The sequence below is a fragment of the Phycodurus eques genome, chromosome 5 (genome assembly GCF_024500275.1).
Source record: "Phycodurus eques isolate BA_2022a chromosome 5, UOR_Pequ_1.1, whole genome shotgun sequence".
Classification (NCBI taxonomy): Eukaryota; Metazoa; Chordata; class Actinopteri; order Syngnathiformes; family Syngnathidae; genus Phycodurus; species Phycodurus eques.
The window spans coordinates 18,707,087-18,718,111 of NC_084529.1; the positions used below are offsets into that span (position 1 = coordinate 18,707,087).

The following is an 11,025-nucleotide window of genomic DNA, read 5'->3' on the forward strand; positions in this document are numbered from 1 at the left end:
TATCTGTCTGTCTGTCTGTCTGTCTGTCTGTCTGTCTGTCTGTCTGTCCGTCCGTCCGTCCGTCCGTCCGTCCGTCCGTCCGTCCGTCCGTCCATCCATCCATCCATCCATCCATCCATCCATCCATCTATCTATCTATCTATCTATCTATCTATCTATCTATCTATCTATCTATCTATCTATCTATCTATCTATCTATCTATCTATCTGTCTGTCTGTCTGTCTGTCTGTCTGTCTGTCTAGAATAGATTGAACAAATTCACGCAGTGTGATGTAACATATAAATCCGCCGTTAGAAGGCAGTGCATTTCTGATGTAATATATAAATCTGCCGTTAGATGGCAGCGACAACCAGCGTTACATTTAGTCAGTCGGTTCGACGAAGAAGAGATGCCAGCAGCAGAGCGTGTCTAGAAAGTCATAATCTAGAGCAGATATTTCGCAGGGGGTAAATATTTGGTCTGCATTTGTATTTTGGTTCCCAATCCTAATGAGTGCAAATATATCGTTTGTTTTGCTAACCGCACTTAAGTGTTACTAATATGGCAAGATGTAAAATAGTAACGCGGCTCTAGTTTACATGGAAGAGATGGCTGACCCATCTACATTCATGATTCTTTGACAGTCGTTCCTGTATTGTTTTGATAGGAAAACCCATTTGCTGCTGTTCGGCTCCCATCCACATTTTCTAAGGTTAGTTTTGGATTTAATTATGTGGTTTTTGCTTCTTTGTTTGTTAGATTTTGTTTCACGAGACATAGCGTGGGGCGCACGATAACAAAAGTGGAATGTTTGACGGTCGGCTCTTTTCTAAAACAATGCTAACAGCACCGATAGCTTGTTGGCTAGCAGCTCGATGAGTCCGAGGCGACCGTCGTTACAGTTGTCAACATTTCATAGAACTTTTGGCCTTCAAAGATTTTGCAATGTCATGTAAATGTCAAACTATGTTGTGGATTTTTAGTGCTGTTGCGTGCTAATATTTCGTGAAACACTGATGTTCGCTAACGTAACCAAAGCAAGTATAGCAGCTGTCACGTCAACACAGGTTAATTAAACGTATATTTGCCACTGCAGTTATTGCGGGCTGTGGAAATAAATACACATTGACTTATGTTACATTCCTAATCATAAAAATCCACAACATTTGCGAAATAGCCCACTCTTTTTGTGCTTTTACTGACTGATTGCCTAACTGGCATAATATTATGTGCTACGTTTAAGTTTAACCCTTTATGGAAACCCCAGTCCTATGTGCGTTTTTGGAAAATTCAGTCCTATGTGGACAAAGTGACATCAATCATCCTGGATAAGCAAAAAAAAAAATTGTGCATTTTGGGATTCCAACCAGAAGAGGGTAGTGCAGCATAATACAGCAAATCGCATACGAAGAGTCAGAAAGGTTCCAGAATAGTCAAAAAAGCTGAATGTAGAACTATGAACTGTCAGCTTTCCCCTTCAGTGTGGGCCAGATGACCACCCAGTAAGTGTACAATGAGTGTCTGCTCTGTTTGCTTCATTCAGTGTGCAAGAAAAGGTGAGAGTTGTAACAGGATGACTCATGGCTGCTTCACCATGACAACGTGCCTGCTCACAACACCTTGAGCATCCAACAGTTTCTGACCGAGAAGAACATCACCATGTTTGGAGCAACCTTCCTAACTACCTGCGATTTAGTCATTTATTTGCTCTTCCCCCCCAAGCTCAAGGGGGTCAACAGAGGGACCCGTTTTGAAAATGTGAACAACAGATTTGCCAAGATGGCCCTGACAACAGAGGTGCGAAGAATCCTGGAAGAATCCATAAAAGTGCATAAAAGCGTGGCAGAGAAGGCTAGACTGTGAAGTGGGTTAGACTGCGCGAAGGGATTATTTCAAAAGTGAAAATTTTTAGTTTGGATTGAAAATATCTTGTGTGACAGTAATGCTGGAACCTTTATGACACATCTCGTAGATTGTAGTGATGGACGAGTACAGATACCAGGTATCGGTATCAGGCCGATACCAGCCTTATTTCAAGGCATTACATACTGGTGAAGGCTGCCGATACCAGCCACCGATACTTAAAGGCAAGAAAATATGATGTGGACTAAGTCCTCCTTGCCAGTTGTTGGCGCAACACTGCGGTGGTTTGACACAGCAGTGAATCATATGTCATAAAGCGAGTCAGCGTTCACAATTATGTGTATTGTGTTAATTGAAAGTTTATATATTAAAAGTACTAGTGGTACCGGTACTCTGTAGCAGTATCGGTGAGTACTTGAGTGAATATTCATACTGGTATCGGTCTGGAAAAAGGTGGCATCAAACATTCCTACTTACTAGATTTCAGAAATTTGGTATGACACACTATGCTCTATATGAATAAAAGACATACCCAAAAAAAGTAGTATAGAAAACACTGACATTCTTCACCTTTAATTGGTTTTAGCATGTTGAAAAAAATCAATCCTTCATTGCATGTCAAGATGCGTGAAGCAATTCCCTCAGGCCGTAGTTTGGACACCACTGTGTTAAATTAATGTGAATATAATGACCTATAAATAGAGTAAGTCTTGACTTTCATTCAGGCATCATGAAAAAATGTTGGGAGAGGAACCCTTACTGGACTTCCCCCACCCAAAAGGAGTATTTGTAGTGAATTGTCTCATTCCTCTTGACTTTATTTCCCACAGTGTTTATTGGCTGGGGGCAGAAATGCTGTCCAGGATGTTGACACTCACTTCCTGTGCAAGTGACGTGGACAGGGTTCAAAGTTTAAAAGGATGTCGGATTGTTACTGTCTGCGGAGCTAAGTCTGTGCCCACACAAGTACTCAATAATATTTGTACTATATAATTCAGAAGTTGATTTTCTTTTCTTTTTTTTCTGAAGATGGGAAATGTGGCTGGCTTGATGGAGTTTGCTTGTAATCACCCTTTTATCAGGATGAAAAATAAATGTCAAAGTTTGGCTTATCTGGCTCCCCCAGATGGTGCAGGCTTTACTGTGACAAATGTTTCCAGATAGTAAACCCGTCTCCTATTGTCCATTGGTTGAAAAAAGTCATGATTGTGGTCACTTGTAGAAAGTCTATTCTTTGTTTACAGATTTCAAAAATATGGATGAGCAGCAATCGTCTCCTGCAGCCAATACGGAGAACGCCAGCCAGAGAAATGGAGATGAGGTACGAGCTGAACCTGAACAATGGAAAGTGTGTACACGGCTCCAAATGTTGTCTGCTGAAACACAAAAGTGTTTTGTTTGTGGGATGGAAACCACTCACTAGGGCTGGGTACTGTTAAGAATGTCAGGATTCGATTCAATTTCAAGTTTGTAGGTTGCAATTTGATTAGGTTCAATATTGATTTAAAGTTCTACTTTTTGAAGGTCCACGGTTCATGTTTTTCATTGGTCAATGATGATGTAAAATGTCATGTCAACTTTCCATCTTGTGAGTGAGTCGTTCTTACTTGATGTTTTTCCTGGTGGCTATCATCTTAGAAGACGAGACGTGCCAACTGGACCAAAGGCAGGAAGAGGAAGAAGCCCATGAAGGACAGGAACGCGCCCAAAGCACCGCTAACGGGCTACGTTCGCTTCATGAATGACAGGCGCGAGCAGCTGAGGGCCGAACGTCCGGACGTGCCCTTTCCGGAGATCACCAGGATGCTGGGCAACGAGTGGAGCAAGCTCCCCCCTGAGGAGAAACAGGTAGGTCACAGCAAAGCAAAAAAACCCAAAAATCACACTGACTGAGCTCAAGAAATGAGAATGTGTTTACATACTGTCAAGGGCAGGCCATTAAAGCCAATTTTAAAGTATCTGGAAAAGGCCCAATTAAAAAAGGAATCTTTTAATTATGACATCATATAAAGGAGACAAGCAGCAAAAAAGTCATATTCATTTTGTTGTAAGATGAATATGTGTGTTTATCAGATGCATATTTTTAAATTAAGTATTTTAAGTACCGAATATACAGCCTTGTTTTTTGGGGGGGAGTTTGTACTTTACTTTTTTTTTTTTTTTTTTTTACTTGTGTGTCAAGAATTCTGTTGAGTTGGGCAATGTACTGAGACACCACATTTTACTTGAACCCTTTGTGTGCATGTGTGTGCGCAGCAATACTTGGATGAGGCGGACCGTGACAAGGAGCGCTACATGCGGGAGCTGGAGAAGTACCAGAAGACGGAGGCATACAAGCATTTCACCAGGAAGGTGCAAGAGAAGCAAAAGGGCAAGCGACACAGAGGCGGTGAGAGTTCGACTAATTTGTTGTTTTTCTTTGTCCCTGCTGGCTCCTGAATTGAAGGTACTTGTGAAAACTCTTCTCAGGACAAAATTGACAGTGGGAAAGTGTCAAATAAAGTAATAAATAAATACTGGTACTAAATCCCAGAGCGGATTAAAATGGCCATGTGACTAGCTTGTTGACCCAGTATATTTTTAAAATAGATTTATGTGACCTTTCCTCCACACACAAACTGCACTTAAAACTTCAAATGCTCTGGCCAGCGGGAAGACTTCCCAACGCTTTTTTCTAGTGTATGCATGTAGACAGAAAACGTTTTTCTTCGAGCTTGCCTTTTTTTTCCCCCTGAGAGGTCAGTCAGTGAACATTTTTAAACAAGATGTTGCATGAAGAAAGCGATTACATTTAAAAATTTTCTTCGATCAGAAAATTAACAAGCTTTTGCAATACAGTGGAATCTCCAAAGTGGAGCGCAATTCATTCTCTGATGCTAGTTGACGTTCAGGTTCTTATGACAATGTCATCATCAGTCGCCGTCAAATTGACTATTATCACCTTAGCGTCGACGACAAAAAATCTGATGTCGTTCAGCCCCTAGTACGAGCCTCCCCCCCAAAAAACAACAACACATTTTTATAATGTGTTTTTAATAAGAAAAGTTGCACTCTAATATTGTATGTATATATAAAAAAATCCAACAATGCCAATTAAATAGAATGTAAAGAATTAAACTCTTTTTGCCACTAGCTAAACGGACTGTCTCGAGGAAAGGTTATGTAGTTGTTTTATATAGAAGAGTCATTCTCTTTGTTTTATGTTGATATTGACTTTAAACTTCGTGTCGGGAGTGGCAATAAACAACTTTAAGGCCCTTTTTTTGTACGAATTTTTCCCTCCCAAACCGATGCTTTTTGTGAGGTGAGTTTACTGCCACCATTACCACATTTGTATCTCAAATTTTTGCTCTCAACTCAAAGTAAAAAAAATCTGCTGCACGACTGCTCGTATCGCGAAAAACTTGCAAGTCAGGTCACTCGTAACTCATGGTACCACTTTATGTGGGAAATAACGTAAAGTGAATTAATTTGTAACCATCATAGAACATTTAACTATTCAGTACATTTTTAAAGTTGTATTTTAACATCGCTAACTGCCATACAAGTGTGAAGAGACAAACCACCGTAAAATGAAATAATACTGTGAAGCAAAACAGGACGCCTGATGGGCACATGGTTATGCTAATGGAGCGGGAATAGGAAGGCAAAAAAGCCAACGAAAAGCAAAAACTTTTGTTTCGTGATTTTACATTCAAGTGGGAGTTTTGAGAGTAACTTGTAATGATGCCTCATTTGAAAATGACTTTCTTCAGGTTTCTGACTGGCTAAAATGGCCTGACGCTAAGTGGTCATTGCGCCACCTGTTGCTGTACCATGCACTTGAATTTTTGGTTTACCGCTCGGACACAAAGGAGCATTTGGTCCAACCGAGCCGTCCCTCGATTTGTAACTCTCGAATGAACAGTTTGCAGCGTTAGAGCAGTGGACGGACTCTTTTGTGTGACTTCTGCTCGCTGGGTCAAGAGTGAAAGCTGGCTCCCAGTGACGGAAAGATGACTCATCTGCTGTCCTCTTTCTTCATTTCTCTCTCTTTTTTTTTTTCCCCCCTCTCTCTTCTTTTCCTTCCTCACCAGATGCCGGGAACCAGGCGGCCAACGAGGCTCTGCACGAGGTCAGTGCCTCGTTCCTGGGTTGTCAACACATCAATATTACATGGAGTTGATTGAAATGACACTTGTGGTTCCTGCTTTGACCACACACACCACATACAGTATACATAAACAGTAACAAATAGGAGGATGTATAGTTGGATACAATGTAGTTATCTATGAGTGTATCTTTCTAGTTAAATAACGTAGCACAAAAACTAAGGAAATTTGTGTTTGGTACATTTTCTCTGTTGTATTTTCTTGGAAGTAAATCTTACACTGTTGGAAAGTGGCCTTTTTATTTCCCCACATTTATAAGGAACATGCAACGGGGGGTGAGCAACAGAGCTGCGTATGTGGGTTGCACCCATGATAAATTCGCCAAAGTTGCCAAAGTTTATTTGGCTGTTCCCATTGACCCTTGTTGTGAGCTTCTGGTACCCTCAGCATGAGCATGGGCCATGCTACAGTGATCAGAATGTGTCTGCTCCAGGGATCGGCATGCCACATTTGACTGAACTGGATAGGGCCCGTGCGATAGCGAAACGTCAACTCACGTCTGCAAAACCTTGTTGCTGTATTGTTTGGAGTGAGCCCTCGCACCATCTCCAAACTGATGGCTGCCCCAATAGGGGGATGGCTTTTTGGTGGAGGCAGTGTGATAGTTTGGGGCGGCATCTCCCTCACTGGAGGCAATCTGAATGCAGAAATATCACGATGAGATTCTGCAACCAGTGGCAATCCCTTATCGCCATCATCTGGGACCAAACTCTATCCTTCAAAATGACAACGTTCGGCCCCACAGAACAAGGTTTAACAGAGACTACCTTCAGAGTTGGGGAGTGGAGAGGATGAAATAGCCTGACTTCAGCCGCATTGAGCACTTGTGGGATCAGCTCGGGCGTGCTCTTCGTGACAGAGTGACCAAAACAACTGCTTTGGCTGACTTGTTACAAATGCTGGTTGAAGAATGGGACGTTCTCCCAGGGCAGAGTGTGACTGTTGATGGTTCTTCCACATCTTATTAAGGCTCTTGAACATATAAAATTAGCCCTAACCCTAGACCTAATCCACCAAACACCAAACAAGAGTCAATGGAAACGTTGAGTAACAGAGATAATTACCTCCTCTTGAATGCTTTGATAGTTTCCTGTCATTGTTTTCACACTGTGTGTCTCTATTGCTCACCAGAAAGATGCAGAGGGGAAGGACAGAACCGTGTTTGACATCCCCATCTTCACAGAGGAGTTCCTCAACCACAGCAAAGGTGAGGGAGTACAGTGCTTGCCCACTATATCGCAGTTCATCCTTCGTGCCCCCGCTATTTTGCAGATTTTTTTTAAGCGGTCATTTTTCTACGGGTTTTTATAGTATACTTACTCTAATGACCTCAAATGTGGGAAAGGAGACCCAACAGTAAAACACAATAAGCTCACAAAGTGAAACTGAAACTGTTTATGCTTCTCTCCCGATGCAGCTAATAGTCCATTTTGCTTTTAAAAAAATTCCTGTATTCCTAACATTTATGGTTGGGTCTAAATGCCAAAAGGTTAGTTCAATCATTCATACAGTTTGTGTAAATTGATAGTACGCATATTTGTTTGCCCATATTGATGTCTTGTCAGTTTGTGCCAGTGTGTTATTTAGGCGCGTATGCTGGTTAATACTATTGATGAGCTTCATGTGAATGTGGTTTGTGTTGAATAATTTATTTTTACATAGTTGTTTTCAGGCGGCACGGTGGACGACTGGTTAGAGCGTCTGCCTCACAGTTCTGAGGTCCGGGGTTCAATCCCCGACCCCGCCTGTGTGGAGTTTGCATGTTCTCCCCGTGCCTGCATGGGTTTTCTCCGGGCACTCCGGTTTCCTCCCAAAAACATGCATTGATAGGAGACTCTCAATTGCCCGTAGGTGTGAATGTGAAGTGCGAATGGTTGTTTGTTTGTATGTGCCCTGCGATTGGCTGGCAACCAGTTCAGGGTGTACCCCGCCTCCTGCCCGATGATAGCTGGGATAGGCTCCAGCACGCCTGCGACCCAAGTGAGGAGAAGCGGCTCAGAAAATTGATGGATGGATGGATGGATAGTTGTTTTCATATATGTATCTTGGGTTCATGATTGTGTACATGCTAGATTCATGGTGTTGATTCTTTGCAGATTTTATTTATTTATTTTCCCCCTTATGTTGTTACAGACCACAATAAATCAGTTTTCAATAAGTTTAAATGTGAAAGCGTGTGGAGGAGTAAACACTAATATGGTCTCTTCTGAAGAGACCTGAGCAAAAAAATACAAGGCCATGGAGGTAGCATGCTCTTTTGATGTCTGTCACACTTCTCCTGTCATTAATTGTTTTCTTCTTCTGTAGCTCGCGAGGCCGAGATGCGGCAGCTGCGCAAGACCAACATGGAGTACGAGGAGCGTAACGCCGCGCTCCAGAAGCACGTGGAGAGCATGCGCTGCGCTGTGGAGCGCCTGGAGGGTGACGTTATGCAAGAGAGGGGGCGCAACAGCCTACTCCATCAGCACCTGGACACACTGCGACAGGCGCTCGCCTCCAGCTTCTCCTCTGTGCCTCTGCCAGGTAACAACCAGGCTGACACACAAAAGCCCTTTTATTGGATCTCTCAAAGATTATACTGACCAATTATCCTGTGGTATGGGGTGTGTTGAGAGTGATTTTTCTTTTTATCATTTTTTTCCCCTCCCTGATCTGCTCATATTTATTTTCCTTGCCGTGGGTGGGGTCGCTCACCTATGTAAAATCGGTTGAGTTAAAAATCATTATGACGCCACTTATTGTATCGACCAGTACTCACAACAATGGAGAATACTTAGTCCACATTGTTTGTCATATATTTTGCACAGCTAAGCTCCAACATCCATCAAGTGTAACGATCGGTCAGAAGCAACTTGTTGTGGAGTTCTTCAGGAAAGTGTTTTAGATCAGATAGTTTTCTATAAAGGTTCAACCGTCCTCTGTCGGTTTCCTGCACTGCTCCTACTGCAGTTGGCGTCGTTTCCCATGGGCGTGGAGGCGAAAGATTGATTGGGGGTGTCCGCTGAACAAAAAGGCGTTTTATTGAAAGCAGTGCCAAGTGTTTGCTTGCAAATTTGCCTTTTTACTTTATTATTTTATTTTTTTTAAGCAACCGCTCAGTGCCACTGATGACGCCAGTGAACAAGTTCAGGCAGCACTTGATGTTGCTCAGAACAAGAATTTCTGCAGCCAGTGACCTTGATGTTTCTGTGCCTGTTTTTTTTAACTCTTCTTCACTGGCCTGGTTTGAATCTGAACATCTTTAAAAGTCTCCAGTTACATAAATTATTACTGTCATCATTTCAACAGGCAGCGGAGAGATCCCCACCCTTGACTCCATCGACTCATACATGAAGAAGCTGCACAGCATCATCATGAGCAACCCCCCGGAACACGACAGCCTCATCAACACTGTGAGAGACCTGGTCAACCGTTTGGACAGGTAGGAGTTCATTATTGGGGCAACCCTGGTAGTTACAAAATACATAATAATAAGAATAATAAAATCCACCACTCTAAAGTTGAAAAAACGAACAAAAAGCAAGTGTCCACTCAACATCATGACACAGATTGTGCTATAACACCTCAATGTGAGGCCATTTTAGCCAGTGAGAAGGTGGAAGAAAGTCATTTTGTGAAAAGACAATAATAACAAAGGTAAATGGGGGAAAAAAAAGGGGATGTTACTCTTTAATATAAAACGTCAATTGGATAACGTTAACGTGAGCATCAAATGTATCCATTTATTTGTTAGTTATTAGGCTACTTCCTGTTCGACAGAAAGTGATGTGACATGTCACAAATGGACGGATTTCGAGACAGATTCTGTTTCGTTTCATTCATCATATTGAGAAAATGCTAAATAAATAAAAACGTTTTTATCTGGATCAGCACTACAATTGAATGCAAAGGAAACGAAAATAACCCAAGTGAAAAAAAAAGAAATACAGAAAACATTCTATTATATATATATATTTATATATTTATATATTTATTTATATATATATATATATTTATATATGTATATTTATATATATATATTTATATGTATATTTGTATATATGCATATGTATATTTGTATATATATATATATATTTATATGTATATATATATGTATATATGTATATATATGTATATTTGTGTTTAAATATGTATATATATGTATATTTGTATTTATATATATATATATATATATATATATATATATATATATATATATATATATATATAGATTTATTTATTTTTTCTCTCCAAACACTGTTAATGAATGGCCAAAATGCATTTGTATCCCATTAAACAAGTCAAAATCAAGTACATATATTAAATGTTCATGTGGACCTGGGCTTTGTGCATTAAATGTAAAAAAATGCAAATGTGTCAATGGACTTTTGTTTCATCTCAGATAATTGCTGCACGGCCGAGTGGGAGAGAAGCACGTCAGCATTGATCCTTACAGCCAAGCTCTCCCAAAAATGAACATTTAATACTCTGCGAAGGTGATGATGATGTAACTCCACATATTTATTTCTCCTTTTTTAATATTCATTTTCCAAGGTGTTATTTCATGGATCTAGCCAGAGTTTTGTCACTTGTCAGTGAAACACTCAAATGTTGTGAAACAATAACCAACATCCAACAAATGTGTCCCCAGAGGGGAACGTGTGTTTGTATTCTTAAAAAAAAAAAAAAAAAGTAATAATACTTAGTGGTTTATATTTTGTAATGGTCTGTTGAAGAATGTGCCATTTATTTTCTGTATGTGTGGTTGTGTTTTCAATAAACGTAAGAAAGAGCCGATGTGTACTACTTACTTATTAGAAAGTCCTCACTAAATTCATTCATTACGAAACAAACATATAACAGCAAAACCACTTGAAAAATAAGTTCAGATGGGTTTCGGCTATTGCTGTTTGTTTTTAACTGGACATTATGTGGCTTCCTGTTTTCATTCAACACTGCCATTCCCCCCCCTCCTTTCCCTCTTTCCACATTGCCAGCTGAGACTTCCCGTCTGCAAAGGCCACACGTGTCACAACTGTTGTACCCGACAA

The 11,025-nt window shown here is 40.7% G+C and overlaps 1 protein-coding gene across 2 annotated transcripts; it reads left to right on the forward strand.

The window, feature by feature from the left end:
• Positions 1-361: 361 nt before the first annotated feature.
• hmg20a (high mobility group 20A) lies at positions 362-10,763 on the forward strand. 2 transcript variants are annotated; one of them, XM_061677915.1, is made up of 10 exons: positions 362-448; positions 649-693; positions 3,089-3,165; positions 3,483-3,692; positions 4,101-4,233; positions 5,921-5,958; positions 7,127-7,202; positions 8,303-8,518; positions 9,284-9,416; positions 10,377-10,763. In XM_061677915.1, exons 3-10 carry the CDS (start codon positions 3,100-3,102, stop codon positions 10,378-10,380), a joined length of 876 nt encoding a protein of 291 aa, XP_061533899.1. In that variant the 5' UTR covers positions 362-448; positions 649-693; positions 3,089-3,099; the 3' UTR covers positions 10,381-10,763. The 2 variants fall into 2 exon arrangements, with proteins under 2 accessions (XP_061533899.1, XP_061533900.1); XM_061677916.1 differs by lacking the exon at positions 10,377-10,763 and having other exon boundaries at positions 386-693; positions 9,284-9,420.
• The last annotated feature ends 262 nt before the right edge of the window (positions 10,764-11,025 follow it).

Excerpts from the sequence above, each read along its gene's own strand:
- hmg20a (XM_061677915.1), top strand. The coding sequence starts at position 3,100 with ATGGATGAGCAGCAATCGTCTCCTGCAGCCAATACGGAGAACGCCAGC. Across the intron at positions 3,166-3,482 it reads GCCAGAGAAATGGAGATGAG|AAGACGAGACGTGCCAACTG; the intron begins GTACGAGCTGAA and ends CTATCATCTTAG. Across the intron at positions 4,234-5,920 it reads GGGCAAGCGACACAGAGGCG|ATGCCGGGAACCAGGCGGCC; the intron begins GTGAGAGTTCGA and ends CTTCCTCACCAG.